The following is a 17,158-nucleotide window of genomic DNA, read 5'->3' as shown; positions in this document are numbered from 1 at the left end:
CACACACACACACACACACACACACACACTCGTTTCTAAACCCTCTGCAGATACATAGCTAGTGTGTCTGTGCGTGCAAAGCGTATCCAGCTGCAGTCTAAATCAATAGTCCCCTACCTGTGAAGGAAGGCTGGTTCTTCGATCCATCTCTCTCTCTCTACAGACAGAACATTAAAGGTCAGCCAATCAGCAACAGAGAAGAGAGTCAGTAGAATCCCATGTAGCCGTAGCTCCACTTTAAATATGCAGGATGTCTGAATGTTCTTTTATTCATGAGAGCATGGATTCAGTTATTTATAAACTGTTTGTGTTTCACCATTGTTGACAGAACCTCCACAAAGTGCTCAAGGAGAAATGCATAATGTCAAATGAAACATGAGAATGGAATAACACACATAGAAAAACACACATTTCCACAGGTATTAGTTCATCCCACGTTGACATTTTCATGTGTGTGTGCATCTCCTTCAGATTTCGACTCGGGCCTTGGCATGATGACGGGCATCGCTCCCATGAACCCCATGATGCCTGGCCTTGGTTACGTACCCCCGCCCCCCCTTCCCCAAGATCTGCCCATCGTCAAGGAGATCATCCACTGCCAAAGCTGCACTCTCTTCCCCCCCAACCCACGTAAGTCTATTTCCCTCTATTTAACTTTAGCCGCAACCCGCTACAAATCTATGGAAGTGATTGGGACAAACAAGCAATGTTTATTTTATTATGGCCAAATCCCCTTTAGATAACATCAAACCAAATAATTCACTTTACAAATTGCACAGTTGCCCCTATCACTCCCATGGGTTTTTAGCCAGTGACGGCTAAAATTAGCTGAAGTTTGTAGTGGCTAGTGGCTATTTAAAAAAAAAACGAACCATGGATTTCAGTTTCTCCTGGTCCATAGACTACTTTCAGGGTGAGAAACCATCTGACATTAAGTTGTAAATTACTGAACTTCCCCTTTAATTAAGACATAATATGCTTACTAAACTCAGCAAAAAAAGAAATGTCCCTTTTTCAGGACCCTGTCTTTCAAAGATAATTCGTAAAAATCCAAATAACTTCACAGATCTTCAATGTAAAGGGTTTAAACACTGTTTCCCATGCTTGTTCAATGAACCATAAACAATTAATGAACATGCACCTGTGGAACGGTCGTTAAGACACTAACAGCTTACAGATGGTTGGCAATTAAGGTTGTACCGTAATTTCTGGACTATTAAGCGCACCTGAATATAAGCCGCACCCACTGAATTAAAAAAAAATATGTATTTTGTACATAAATAAGCCGCACATGTCTATAAGCCGCAGGTGCCTACCGGTACATTGAAACAAATGAACTTTACACAGCCTTTAAACGAAACACGGCTTGTAACAAAAATAAATAGGCTTTTAAACAAAACACGGCTTGTAACAAAAATAAATAGGCTTTTAAACGAAACACGGCTTGTAACAAAAATAAATAGGCTTTAACGAAACACGGCTTGTAACAAAAATATAAAAAAATAGCAGTAAACAGTAGCCTACCAAGAAAGTCATTGGTCACTATATTCCTCCTCGTGTGCACTGAAACCACTGAAGTCATCTCCTTCGGTGTCGGAGTTGAATAGCCTCAGAATTGCTTCATCCGATGTTGGATCGTTTTCATTGTCGCTCTCGTCACTTTCATCCGGAGGCAAATTCCCCTCTGAGCTCATGCTGCCCTCTTCAACACGCAGCAGTCCAGCCTTTCGAAACCCGTTGATGATAGTGGATTTTTTGACAATGCTCCACGCTGTCAGGACCCACTGGCAGACTTGACCATAAGTTGCTCTTCGCATGCGGCCCGTTTTGGTGAAGGATTTATCCCGATTTCTCCTTTGCCATGATGAGGGTGACAAAATGACTACCGTAATCAGAATGTTGGGAAGTTTGAGCGCGCTCGATTTACGTCACATTATGTGATGGTGCTCAGTTTTTTGGCGGCATGAATCTTGTGAAAGCGGGAAAAATCCATAAACTAGCCGCGTCATTGTATAAGCCGCGAGGTTCAAAGCGTGGGAAAAAGTAGCGGCTTATAGTCCGGAAATTACGGTAGTTATGAAAACTTAGGACACTAAAGAGGCCTTTCTACTGAATCTAAAAAACGCCAAAAGAAAGATGCCCAGGGTTCCTGCTCATCTGCGTGAACGTGCCTTAGGCATGCTGCAAGGAGGCATGAGGACTACAGATGTGGCCAGGGCAATAAATTGCAATGTCCGTACTGTGAGATGCCTAAGACAGCGCTACAGGGAGACAGGACGGACAGCTGATCGTCCTCGCAGTGGTAGACCACGTATAACAACACCTGCACAGGATCGGTACATCCGAACATCACACCTGCGGGACAGGTACAGGATGGCAACAACAACTGCACGAGTTACACCACTTTCCCTCCATCAGTGCTCAGACTGTCCACAATAGGCTGAGAGAGGCTGGACTGATGGCATGTAGGCCTGTTGTAAGGCAGGTCCTCACCAGACATCACCGGAAACAACATCGCCTATGGGCACAAACCCACCGTCGCTGGACCAGACAGGTCTGGCAAAAAGTGCTCTTCACTGACGAGTCGCGGTTTTGTCTCACCGGGGTGATGGTCAGATTTGCGATTATCGTCGAAGGAATGAGCGTTACACCGAGGCCTGTACTCTGGAGGGGATCAAATTGGAGGTGGAGGGTCCGTCATGGTCTGGGGTGGTGTGTCACAGCATCATCGGACTGAGCTTGTTGTCATTGCAGGCAATCTCAACGCTGTGTGTTACAGGGAAGACATCCTCCTCCCTCATGTGGTACCCTTCTTGCAGGCTCATCCTGACATGACCCTCCAGCATGACAATGCCACCAGCAATACTGCTCATTCTGTGCGTGATTTCATGCAAGACAGGAATGTCAGTGTTCTGCCATGGCCAGCGAAGAGCCCGAATCTCAATCCCTTTGAGCACGTCTGGGACCTATTGGATCGGAGGGTGAGGGCTAGAGCCATTCCCCCCAGAAATGTCCGGGAACTTGCAGGTGCCTTGGTGGAAGACTGGGGTAACATCTCACAGCAAGAACTGGCAAATCTGGTGCAGTCCACGAGGAGGAGATGCACTGCAGTACTTAATGCGGTGAGAGAACGTTTCTTTTTTTGCTAAGTTTATGTCACTTTTCTTACCGTGTACCTTCTCTATTACCTGAGTGCTATGAACCTGAACTATGACTGAGATCACCGCAAGGTTCATCTCTTTCACATTTTAAACTCTCCAGCCAAGAAGAACGTCTCATGGGTACACTCACACCTTGTAGAGACAGACTAGGGCTGTCTCCGAATAAAATAAATCTTGGTAGACCGAAAGTCGTATATATATAGACACACCCTGTGTTTTAATAAAATCAACGATATGCATTGAGCTTGTCTGATGCTTTAAGCTTACTGTTTGATGAAATAAGACACAAATAACTCAAGAGGGAGCCAGAGATCTAGTGGGGGAAAAAAACTTAGCCTGACCCCACCATTCTCCTTTTGCCATTACTCTCCTGAAGTTGCCGGTAATAAGCTACACGAGGAGTTGGCAACCTTTCTCATGTGGAATGCCAATTATTTTACCATTTATACTGATCTGTGTGACAGTTACGGTTTTCATATGCTCATTTTCGTGGAACAGTTTAATTTCATATACAGTTGAATTCGGAAGTTTACATACACTTAGGTTGGAGTCATTAAAACCCGTGTTTCAACCACTCCACAAATTTCTTGTTGAACTATGGTTTTGGCAAGTCGGTTAGGACATCTAATTTGTGCATGACACAAGTCATTTTTCCAACAATTGCTTACAGACAGATTATTTCACTTATAGTTCACTGTATCACAATTCCAGTGGGTCAGAAGTGTACATACACTAAGTTGACAGTGCCTTTAAACAGCTTGGGATATTCCAGAAAATTATGTCATGGCTTTAGAAGCTTCTGATAGGCTAATTGACATCATTTGAGTCAATTGGAGGTGTACCTGTGAATGTATTTCAAGGCCTACCTTCAAACTCAGTGGCTCTTTGCTTGACATCATGGGAAAATCAAAAGAAATCCGCCAAAACCTCAGAAAAAAATTGAAGACCTCCACAAGTCTGGTTCATCCTTGGGAGCAATTTCCAAATGCCTGAAGGTGCCACTTTCATCTGTACAAACAATAGTACGCAAGTATAAACACTATGGGGCCACAGAGCCGTCATACCGCTCAGGAAGGAGACGCGTTCTGTTTCCTAGAGATGAATGTACTTTGGCAAAGGACCTTGTGAAGATGCTGGAGGAAACAGGTACAAAATTATCTATATCCACAGTAAAACGAGTCCTATATCGACATAACCTGAAAGGCCTCTCAGCAAGGTAGAAGCCACTGCTCCAAAACCGCCATAAAAAAGCCAGACTACGGTTTGCAACTGCACATGGGGACAAAGATCGTACTTTTTGAAAAAATGTCCTCTGGTCTGATGAAACAAAAATAGAACTGTTTGGCCATAATGACCATCGTTATGTTTGGAGGATAAAGGGGGATGCTTGCAAGCCAAAGAACACCATCCCAACCGTGAAGCACGGGGGTGGCAGCATCATGTTGTGGGGGTGCTTTGCTGCAGGAGGGACTGGTGCACTTCACAAAATAGATGGCATCATAAGAGAGGAAAATTCTGTGGATATATTGAAGCAACATCTCAAGACATCAGTCAGGTGCTTTGTCGCAATTGTGTCTTCCAAACGGACAATGACCCCAAGCATACTCGCAAAGTTGTGGCAAAAGGGCTTAAGGACAACAAAGTCAAGGTATTGGAGTGGTCATCACAAAGCCCTGACCTCAATCCTATAGAAATGTTGTGGGCAGAACTGAAAAAGCTTGTGCGAGCAAGGAGGCCTACAAACCTGACTCAGTTACAGCAGCTCTGTCAGGAAGAATGGGCCAAAATTCACCCAACTTATTGAGACCTGGTCTGTATTATAGTAGACCTGGCCTGTACAGGCCAGGTCTAGTATAATACAGGCCAGGTCAGGTCTCTGGGAAGCTTGTGGAAGGCTACCCAAAACGTTTGACCCAAGTTAAACAATTTAAAGGCAATGCTACCAAATACTAATTGAGTGTATGTAAACTTCTGACCCACTGGGAATGTGATGAAAGAAATAAAAGCTGAAATAAATAATTCTCTCTACTATTATTGTGACATTTCACATTCTTAAAATTAAGTGGTGATCCTAACTGACCTAAGACAGGGAATTTTTACTCTGATTAAATGTCAGGAATTGTGAAAAACTGAGTTTAAATGTATTTGGCTAAGGTGTATGTTAACTTCTGACTTCAACTGTATAGGTAGGGGTATAGTGACTAGCAGCAGTGTGTGTGCGGCGTCAGTATGCATTTGTCTGTTGTCGTATTTAGTGTGTGTTGGCGTATTTAGTGTGTGTTTTGGGATGTAAGTATGTGTGGGTAGAATCCCAAAAAGGAGCAATGCAGGTAGCAATTTGATTTGCTATTTAGTAGTCTTGTTTTGAAGTCTTATGACTTTGGTGTAGAAGCTGTTCAGGGTCCTGTTGGTTCCAAACTTGGTGTGTTGGTATCACTTGCCGTGCGGTAGCAGAGAGAACAGTCTGTGACTGGAGTCTTTGACACATTTTTGTCAAAGACAAAAATCGCCTGGTATAGAGTTCCAGAATGTCAGGAAGCTCGGCCCCATGGATGTACTGGGCAGTACGCACTACCCTCTGTTGAGCCTTGCGGTCGGATGCCAAGCAGTTACCATACCAAGCGATGATACAGCCTGTCAAGATGCTCTCGATGGTGCAGCTGTATAACCTTTTGAGGATCTGAGGGCCCATGCCACATATTTTCAGAGGCATTGTTATGCCCTCATCACAACTGTGTTGGTGTGTTTGGAACATGATAATGATGTGGACATCGAGGAACTTGAAGCTCTCGACCCGCTCCACTATAGCCCCATCGATGTAAATTGGGGGTGTGCTCGGCCCTCCGTTTCTGTAGTCCACGATCAGCTCCTTTGTCTTACTGATGTTGAGTAAGAGGTTATTGTCCTGGCACCACACCTCGGTAAAGGCTGTTTCATTGCTGCCGGTGATCATGCCTACCACCATCGTGTGGAGTTGTGTGCAGCCACACAGTCGTGGGTGAACAGTGAGTATAGGAGGGGACTAAGCATGCACCCCTGAGGGGCCCCCATGTTGAGGGTCAGTGTGGCAGATGTGTTGTTGCCTACTCTAACCACCTGGGGGCGGTCTGTTAGGAAGTCCAGGATCCAGTTGCAGAGGGAGAGGTTAAGTCCCAGGGACCTTAGCTTAGTGATGAGCTTCGGGGGCACTATGGCGTTGAACTCTGACCTGTAGTCAATGAATAGCATTCTCACGTAGGTGTTCCTTTTGTCCATGTGGGAAAAGGCAGTGTAGATTGCAATAGAGATTGCATCATCTGTAGATCTGTTTTGGTGGTCCAGGGTGTCTGGGATGATGGTGTTTATGTGAGCAATGGCCAGCCTTTCAAAGCATTTCATGGCTACAGATGTGAGTGATACATGGCGATAATCATTTAGACAGGTTACCTCGGTGGTCTGCTTGAAACATGTAGGTATTACAGACTGGGTCAGGGAGAGATTGAAAATATCAGTGAAGACACTTGCTAGTGTCGTGGAAAATCATTTCAAATACAACGCTTATCAGAACTTGTAAATTCAAACATGCTCTTTATTACAACTGTACAGCCAACTGGCATGTCCCCGCGGAACACACCCCGCGGAACACACACCTCCCAGAAGTCCATTTCCTATATTTATACACACATAGTATTATGTCCATCCCCTATGCAAATGAAGTTTCCTTTCTGAAGTCATTCCCCACCATCATCCTTTAGTTCAAGCTTCCTACTTGTTCACGCCCTATAACACCATCTGCTTTCAATTAGTTTATAATGGTGGCTGGACCCCCTATCTTAGTGTGTCCAATTCTCTTAGGCGCCTACATGTCTGGTCTCATGCACTTAAGGGAATCAGCAGACTATATATCTAGGTGTCCAATTTCCCTAGGCGCCTACGTGTCTCTGGTATGTGTCCTGAGTGGAATTTGTCAGACTATGTGTCTGTTCTAGCATTAGTGTGTCCAGTTGCCCTTTGTTCTGCTCTCCCCTATCCTTAGTGTGTGCAATTGTCTTAGAAGTCTATTTTTAATGTTCAGCTAGCTTATACATCTATGTGCTGTCCTATACATCTCATTTTACTCCTACAAACCCTCCTCTGGGGCTTATTAGCCACATAAATTATACAAACATGACTTTGGGATAGTAAATGAGAATACCTATGATGGACAAGAAAATATAAAAAACAGAGTAAAGCATAGAAACCAACTGGACCAAACATCTCCAAATGATTAATACTAAAATAGGAGTAAAAGATCCAATTAGAAACATTCAATAAAACCTAACTAGACAAAACATTTCAACATTATTCCCCCGTGCAGGCACCTACCAACCTTTGTTAGATGATTTAATACATGGTCCATAGACACTTGTAACCGGAATACCCTCTGTCACCTAACATGTTTTTGTAAAATGATCCTATTTTTAGAAGGCAAAACTAACTTTAATTAAAAGAAAATATATATGTTCATCGATATATATATAAAAATTCAAAGAAACATACAAAGAACACAAAGCATTAGGCAAAATAAAAATGCTAAACCCCATTATCTAGAAGCACAGTCCTCATCCTTACAAATAAAACAATCTCCTCTTTGACACTTGGCACAGAAAAAAGGTTCCGGGTGATGGTTATGACCATCCTCATGAATTTTTGTACACCACTTGCAATTGTGACGCAAATGACACTTTTTGTGGACATGTATAAGTAAACATTCATCTGAACTGGGTAATTTAACATATACATGGAAACCATCCTTACGAAAATCGTGACACGCATGACCACCCCCCCCAATCACTTCATAGAGACAGTTAGGGTTACCAAAGGGGCAGTCAAGAGGTCCTCCGACCGCATTGCAAGGCTTTCCATACTTATTGGTATAATTGCCTGGGCTTCCCGGTACAGGATCAATCACCACAGGAGGGTCATCTCTCCTTACAGACATCTGTTTAACTGTTGTCTGAACCACAATTGACTTCACCAGGAGTATAACACAACAAAATACAATACCCAGAGTCAATAACCCTCCTTCCAACACGATGGCCATCCTAACAAACATGGCTCCCCACTTTCCTAACGCTAGGTCCAACCAATCCCATACATGAGAGTCTAAACCAGCATTAGCCGTTACTTCTGCTCATAATCCTTTGAGTTTGTCCATATCAATATTGGGAATAAAGGTGCAACAGTCATCCCCAAACATGACACAAACTCCACCCTTCTCCGCTAAGAGCTAATTGAGAGCCTGTCTATTTTGCCAAGTCATTTTACTGGTAGCCTGTACCTGTTCCTCCAACGCCGTCAGATCCGAGTCAGTATAGGTAATGAATCTCTGTTGGTTGTAGTATATATAATTAATCGACTCTAAGTTTTTATTTGGTCTTATCCACAAAAATATAGATTCAAATCCTGATTTAACCTCATCTCTGGCCTTGAAATCCCTAGGTACACCTCTAAGCAGTCCAATTGCATTAAGGTTTACCTCAGGATCCTTCTCATACGCCCTTTTAACCCTAGGATTAACATAGTCATCATGGGGTGAGTTAATAATGGTAACCTGTTGGATTGTTCTAACTAAGGCACAAAGACCAATCCATTCATTATGCAATACATTCAACAATTTGTTTTTTCCACACATCCAGAAACTATTCATTAACAACCCTTTATCATTATTTCTACGAACTCCCGCAGTCTCTAGCACCCAAATAATATCACATTCTACAGTGGTGTTTCCTACATCAATTCCTTCGGTGTTATGGCTGTAAAAACATTCATATTTTCCTTTAACCACAGTACTTCTGTCTAATTGAGGTCCATTTGATTCAGTTCTAATGATATAGGCAGCACAATCATTATCTCCCAGCATGGTCTTATTCAACATAGTTTTACCCCTAGTGCTTACCCAGAGCAATCCTTCATTCTATGTCACACAAGGGAATAGAATACTTTCTATTGGTACAATGGTCATTTTTCCAATTTACACAGTTTTTAAATGATGCTGGTTCAGAGACTATTAAAAGATCAGACAAAGGTGATTTTCTTCACAAAATACAATTGTCCATTCTGTGTCTGTTTGCCATATACTTAGCCCATTCGTACCACTCGTTCTTCAATACTTCTTCTCGTGTGCTGTCCTTGAGTGGTTCTAATATATCTAATTCTGTCGCTTTTTCAATGTTCTTATCTTGAGGTAGATCATTAGAGTTTATCAGAAAGTTCCAAATGTCAGTAAAAAACTCTCCTGACTCTGATGTCTCAGGTTGCTTTGTGGGTACAGTGATCTGCTTGGTAAGGGAGGTCGATGTCATCTTAGTGGTAGCTACTGTGGTCGTCACAGCAGCCGCCACCCTTGTTGTTGTCACAGGTTCTTCCTGTTCAGGTGCAGGGGTAGGATCAATCTTAATGACCATGGTGCTACTCCCTTTGGTCACTGTTGTTCTTGTTATTTCAACTATTAATTCTTCACCTTCAACTGGTTCAATCTGATTCATGATGAGCACCCTCTCGTCCTTTTCTTTGATTAATGTCAGGTCACATCCTTTCGGATCCCAAACGACTTGTCCCTTTGTTTGGTGATGTGTCCATCCACAGAGTGCCATCTCCGGTAAGGGTTTGATCCTTATGATTGAGATAGACTTCAGTTCTCCTGCTTCTGTTATAAGTTGAGGTGGAACAGAGATCCAAACCTTGTCAGTCTTTTTGGATTGTTCGGCTGATTCCTTTCATCTCTTCCTGCTTCCACCATACATCTTGATTGTGCATTAGTCTGTTGTTTCTATACTAGCATTCACTGGTACTTCTGTTATGTCAATGTCATTATTCTTTTGTTGTTCTAACTTCAATTGTCTGTAAAGGAGACCATTCAAAAGTTTAAAAGTCAATTGTGGGGAAATCCCCATTTTCTTCAGCTTGCAGGACTTTTCCTCCTCTTTCTTCACCTGAGGCTCCCTCCTCAGGCCGGACTTAACTTCCATCTGGAAGGTTTCAATTTTTAGGGAAAAGATGTTCTCATTCTGTGCCTTGTGAGGCCTCTCCTCCTCTTCTGGGTGCATTAGTCGGTGCACTTGTCGTATTTTGGCTTTCACTTGCTTTGCTGTTTTCTTGGCTCCTCCCTGGCGTCTCAATCGTTTCCGCTGCTCCTGCTCCCTCCGGGCTCCCTCCTGGTGAATCAGCATCCTCTGTGTCCTCATCTCTATGTGGTTGTATCATTCTCTCTGTTGGGACTCGTGTGCAGTGGTTTAGATGATACCACGTCTTGCTTCCTTTCACTTGGACTGCTGTTTTTGTGGCTGTTGCCACCTCGTAGGGTCCTTCTCTCCTCGGTTGATCCCACTTCCTCCGGAACACTCGAACGTAGACTAGATCTCCTGGTACCACTGGAAGAGGTCCTTCTGGTCCCCTTGGATCATCAGACGCGGAACCTCTCGTCCTGGTTCAGGTTTCTGCCTTCTTTCTGTGAGGCATTCATACTTAGAGACTTATAGCCTCTGTTCTATGATTACACCATACATCCTCTTACTTCCATCACTCATCACACAACAAACAGACATTCCAGCTGAAGCTGGCGAACCCCTCTCCTTCTGTTTTCCTAAACATAAGACTTGGAAAACAACAGACAAAACATAACAGCATTGACAATGTTATGTGTTATGCATAAATATATTCATGCAAACTGAAATCTGAGACCATGACAATTCCCACTCTCTCTTTACCTGACTCTATGCCTCCAGGATACTTTTCTGCTGGACTCCACAAAAATAAAAGCCCTAAAAAGCTTCCTCATGCTTCCACCCAGTCTTCCCCTTTCGGCCCCAGGTTCTGAGAGGTGTTCCCAAATCATGTCAATTTTTACTTAGTTTCCCATCTGCTCCATTTTAACTGATAATCATGTGCATAACCTTAATCAACATGATCTCTTCTTGACGTAATTCAACTATATATGCTTTCACATCAATTCCTTTAACATGTTTGTTTAGAGTATAATATCCTATCATCTATTCTTTTTCACATGATGCATTAAAAAAAAATTAAACAAGTAGCCCCCAAACTCAACCCAGTATGTCTATAGTGGAATCTAGTCTCTCTCTCTCTCTCTCTGATTCCACGTCCTCTGTCATGGTGTTTTCAAGCTCACCCTTTATTCAGCTGGACCTCACTTCTCGTGAGACTTATGTACCCACTAAAGAGAAACATGAAGAACTTTACCACTGCAGTGTTGTAAGAAGTATACCACCAGCCTGGTGTATCTTGATGTACACTCAGTCTCCAGAATGCAGCCCAAGCCCTTCCATTTCTGGCTGTTTTTTTTCTTCCTGAGAACATACACACTAACACATGGGTTATTCCCTGACAACAGACTTCCTTCTTATAGCAAGATCACTAAATCTTAATTTTTAATAACAGCCCTATGTAACCATTCTGCCTCAAATACCTGGCCTCCTGCCACAGAAATATTCATAATGATAGTCAAATGATTGTCCCTACAGCAACTGCTGTAAAATAACATATAATCATTCAAGCGTCTTCCAGTTGGATTAATATCCAATCCTAACAAAACTAAGTCATAAGTTTCTTAAACTTTTGCTCTAATGTTCAAAATGCCACCACTTATTCTTTTTACCATATCTTTAGATATGTGAATTGTTCTATTTACTTTTAGAATTGTCCCTATATTTTACACAGCCAGCTGTCTTTCCTTTTCTGTGAATTATCTCTATTTTTATACATAGTTTCTAGAAATAACACCCCTTCACTACCATTACCTTCTTTTATGAGTCCCCTAACCCATAACTGCCATTGTTTGATACATACTTAAAACATCCTTAAGTCAATTTATATATCATTTATATCAGTATCAGTCCCTCCACAGGAACATATACACAACCTTATGTTCCTCAAAACAAAAATAAATTGACCAAACGAGAAAAAGAGAAAAAAAAAAAAATATTATAATAATTACACATTTGCAATAAATTACCACTATTTGTAATGTAATTAAACCTGGAGAAAACGTCCATCCGTGTCATTCTATGCCCAAGTTATTGTTGGTCTCTTTCTTCTTCATCATTGGGTATCATCGCACAACAGAATACCTTTTTATTCCATTATTTTAGAAAAGTTTTATCATTACAATTCCAATGACATTATAAAACAAAATAAACAAAAAACCTTATCTAATCTTCTGTAAGTTGTCAACCTCCTTGTCTCAGGAGTATTTTCCAGAGCTTCCCTAGGCCAATTAAATTTAAACAGTTCTATATCAAAATAACTAAACAGATCTTTTTTAAATACATTTCCCAACCCAATATTCAGGATAACAATCCTTAGTGTTTACTTTAACTCAAATTTGACCTTATCAATTCAATACACATCATCCCTTTAATAATTAACATTTATACTAAACACTTTTATTACCAGTATTATCTATTTTCCCAATAGCCCTTTTGTCTCAGTTTTTCTCTCATGAGTGGCCTGGTAATAAAAGTTCAATACCCCAATTCCTTTAATTCATAATTCACCCTGGCCCATATCATTTCAACATGTCTATTATTTGATACAGTTCACAGGTCATCAGACACAGTTGTCCCTCACTATTCAGTCGATTAGGGTGGGTATGAGCTCCACACCCACTAGTGGTGATATTCTCTCCCATGCCTTAAAGCATTCTGACGTCACCTTTCATGACAACTCCCTTATTCTACTGGTGATCTCTCAGATGAATTACAGATGATGTATTTATCAACAAAACCCTCACAGAAACCCACACTCCAATAAACCCTGTGGAGTAACTTACATCACTTTTTATATGCAGAATGAACAAAGCACATTTGTGTATTTACCCAAAGACCATAACCCCAAGGAACTGATAATTTTACCTATGAACACATGTTATATCAAAAAACAAAAATAAACCTATTCCGAATAACTTATTCAATTTAAGGGTACAACTCTTCATAATTTTCCCAGGGACATAATAGATTTTCAAAGTAATTATACAGTTTGAAAACAGTCTTGTGTCTTTTAATCATTTTATAATTAAATCCCACCTGTTCCAACAATTTCTAGTAAAAGGTGATCAGTCTTTCACAGGAAATTCTTAGGATTCAGGGCATTTTGACACCATTAATATGTTTCCACTCCCCTGTCTTTAGGAACAACTTAAATACATTTTTAAAAAAAACATTTCCATCCTTCTGCATACCCAAATTGAAACTGAAGTGGAAAAAGCCCTTCCAATAAATCTACTAATGCATATTCATTCCCAGTACATGGTGCACTTACTAGTAAACCATAGCCAATAGCACACAGGGACTGGACACACTTATCCAGAACTCCAATGTTGTAGCCTTATACAGATATTTTTATAGCAGCTGACTTTAACTAACTGCTTTCCACAGTAATACAGTCTCCAATGATATTTTGACCAGAGAAGATTAAACCCTTTTTTTTTTCTGGAAAAGAAAGTATACATATCGTTAATTTCACAACGTCAGCTTTTAATCTGCAAATAGTTTTTATTCCATAAACGTCTTAACATTTTTCAGAGAATGACGGTATAGAATGTCTAACAATTCAAATTCCATCTGTACTCTACTATATGTCAAGTCAAACGTGATCTAATACTTCTTCTTGACCACATATAAACTGTAATCTCTATGAACCACTCATTGTTCGCTCAGAGACAATACACCGCCAAGTAAAAATTCCATTCTCACTAACCTCAAACCGATTAGTTGTTTGTTATTTTGACAAGGAAATAAACTCTCGTATATCGGCATTTCCTGCTACCGCACTAAGTTCTAGTGTCACCTTACACTAATTTTCCCCATATTCGCTATAACCATATTCAAAACAGGGAGCTATTTTCTTATTTGTGTTTAGATATTGTCAATAGTTCTACTAATCACCCGCACGTCTGCGAGGACGAGTGGAACCACATTTGTCTTTTATAGTAATGTATTTTCTGATGATAGAATGTTACCGGGTAATGGCGTCCCCCATTATCCAGTTTTTTCATATTCAATCCGAAGTCGGTAGAACTAATGTGCGCGTCTTTCAGGGACTCCATGGCTTTTTTAAATCCCTCTATGCTAGGGAGAAACAATCATTTTTGTTTTCATGCCACTATTTATTCATTTATTTTTCCTAAATACTCCCATGTATTATACACCTTTTATTTATTATTTTTCCGAGGTAGAGCTAATCTCCTTTCCAATTAATAATTCATTTGTCACATCACTTAATTTCTCTTATCAAAGCCTACTCTTTATAGTACAGACATTATTTCTGAATACTACAGATGACTTAATGTCTTATTCTAGTACAGTACTTCAAATTTCACTGTGTTTGTCCCTTTACAGATATCATTATTAATTCATTTTATCCGTTTGGTTTATTCTATTCTTATAGCTCTAATCAATTTTATGATTACATTTACATTACATTTAAGTCATTTAGCAGACTCTCTTATCCAGAGCGACTTATAAATTGGAAAGTTCATACATATTCATCCTGGTCCCCCGTGGGAATGGAACACTCAACCCTGGCGTTGCAAGCGCCATGCTCTACCAACTGAACCACACAGGTCCACTGCCCGCTCCGTTAAGATCTCTATCTAACGTCTTACTTTTACCTTTATTTATTTATTTTGTCTATACTTTCTTACCTCTTCTCTATATTCTTATTGTTTGATCCTATGGTCAATTTACTAGTGAGTCAAGCCTCAGTATTTTTATACCCCTCTCTGCCCTTCAGACTATTCCTAGACCGTAATTTCTGTGACCACATAGTGTCTGACGGCCTGTTTTTTCCTCTTTCTTTGTTTCACCGTACGCGAATTCTTAATGTGTCCTGGATTCCACTATTTATCTTAACCAACCTAGATTCATTTTTAACTTTATAGTATAATTTCAATTTATTGGCGCTCCTACTTTCTGTTTTGTTTCACACTTTTCTATCCGTATTTATACTATTCGGTTAACGCCTTTTTAAGTATTTTTATTTATTATTTGTTTTGACACCTTTTTGTTATTCTTACCGCGGTCTCTTACCATTTTATCACATCTGTGTTTTTATCCTTGCTTATAACTTATTTTACTTCGATGTTTCTTAACTTCTTTCCCTCTGCCTAATAGCAGTTAACGGCACCCTTCATCAACTCTACTCTGTCACAGGAGAGCTGCGCGCTCCCTTTTCTGGACGTTCTGCCTACACACACACAACTTGTCTTTCCTTCCTAATGTTCTATTTTTACACAGATCCACTCATTTCTTACAACATTTTCATTCATCCTTTTTATTTTTCACCTGTTCATTCAATCCCTTTGTTTTTACCTCAAAACAACTTAGTCTTTCTTTATTGACTTAATTCACTTCCTCCTACATAAGCCTAGACTGCTAAGATTTCTACAATATGACGAGACTACTGTCTAATCGGATCAGCTTGTCTTCATATCCTATTCACCCCCCCAATACTGATCTTTTCTTCTATTATTAGAGTAGTATTGTGGCGTGACCTACTGAATTACAAAACCCTGTTAGCTAGACAGAGCGGTTTTTTTTATTCGCAGGATTTCTTTTGCATTTGAACGCCGCACAATCGGGCTAACGTTCTTCCTGCCTTCTAAATATTCATCCGTTCAGTCCCCCGTTCTGGGGCGGTAACCATGAAATATTTATTTAACTACTAAATATTCACCAACAGACCCTTCTGCCGTGACGTGAATATCCCACCCAAGCAGACCTCTTTAAAAATGTTCCTTTTTTAAAGAGCGGTATCGTGGCTTCCTAACTACTTATTTATGCAGTTCTCTATTACTTTTAGAGCCGTTATTCATAAGTAACCTGTCCAAGCATTCCTTCTACTAATTTTATTGAAGAGGTATCACAGGATTTTCTACCTACATTATCTGTTTTGACCGTATGAGCTGTCCCTTATTATAACCAGCCATCTCAGCCAGATGCGCAAACAACCGCATCATTTAAGCTACACATTCGAACGGTCTGATCTGAACGAGCGCATGCATGCCCACTCTACATCTAACACAAGCAAAGTTCACAGCACCTATTCACTCAGTCTCTATACATGCGCATACATTTATATTTAATACAATTCCCCAAATTACACATACATGCAAATTCATTGAATTTAAAAGTTATTTTGTATTTACTGGTTTCATTTTAGGAAATTTGAAAGAGATACTTACGTGGCGCCCCTCTCGCTGAGACAGTATCTCTGAAGCAATCTTACACAAACATTTCAACTATTGTAAGAACTTGCTTACCTTCCTATAGTTGGGCGGCCACCCTTGTTTGTCAGATTGTCCAAAGAAACTATCTCCAGCCCTGAACGCCATTCCTCAGTCCCTGTCCCTCCTGGCTCAGCTCGCCAAATATGTCGTGGAAAATCATTTCAAATACAACGCTTATCAGAACTTGTAAATTCAAACATGCTCTTTATTACAACTGTACAGCCAACTGGCATGTCCCCGCGGAACACACCCCGCGGAACACACACCTCCCAGAAGTCCATTTCCTATATTTATACACACATAGTATTATGTCCATCCCCTATGCAAATGAAGTTTCCTTTCTGAAGTCATTCCCCACCATCATCCTTTAGTTCAAGCTTCCTACTTGTTCACGCCCTATAACACCATCTGCTTTCAATTAGTTTATAATGGTGGCTGGACCCCCTATCTTAGTGTGTCCAATTCTCTTAGGCGCCTACATGTCTGGTCTCATGCACTTAAGGGAATCAGCAGACTATATATCTAGGTGTCCAATTTCCCTAGGCGCCTACGTGTCTCTGGTATGTGTCCTGAGTGGAATTTGTCAGACTATGTGTCTGTTCTAGCATTAGTGTGTCCAGTTGCCCTTTGTTCTGCTCTCCCCTATCCTTAGTGTGTGCAATTGTCTTAGAAGTCTATTTTTAATGTTCAGCTAGCTTATACATCTATGTGCTGTCCTATACATCTCATTTTA

At 40.8% G+C, this 17,158-nt stretch overlaps 1 protein-coding gene across 4 annotated transcripts in view; it reads left to right on the top strand.

The window, feature by feature from the left end:
- The window catches only part of LOC139581091 (ecto-NOX disulfide-thiol exchanger 2-like), a 253,420-nt gene that overhangs the window by 179,418 nt on the left and 56,844 nt on the right, over positions 1-17,158 (top strand). For all 4 annotated transcript variants that reach the window (XM_071410477.1, XM_071410476.1, XM_071410479.1 and 1 more), the window contains exon 4: positions 472-630. In XM_071410477.1, the coding sequence (XP_071266578.1) occupies positions 472-630 (159 nt within the window). The remainder of the gene's footprint in view (positions 1-471; positions 631-17,158) is intronic.

The sequence above is a fragment of the Salvelinus alpinus genome, chromosome 7, assembly GCF_045679555.1.
Source record: "Salvelinus alpinus chromosome 7, SLU_Salpinus.1, whole genome shotgun sequence".
In the NCBI taxonomy this organism is placed as follows: domain Eukaryota; kingdom Metazoa; phylum Chordata; class Actinopteri; order Salmoniformes; family Salmonidae; genus Salvelinus; species Salvelinus alpinus.
Note: the sequence above shows the minus strand (reverse complement) of the source record. Positions and strands in the feature narration are given on the sequence as shown.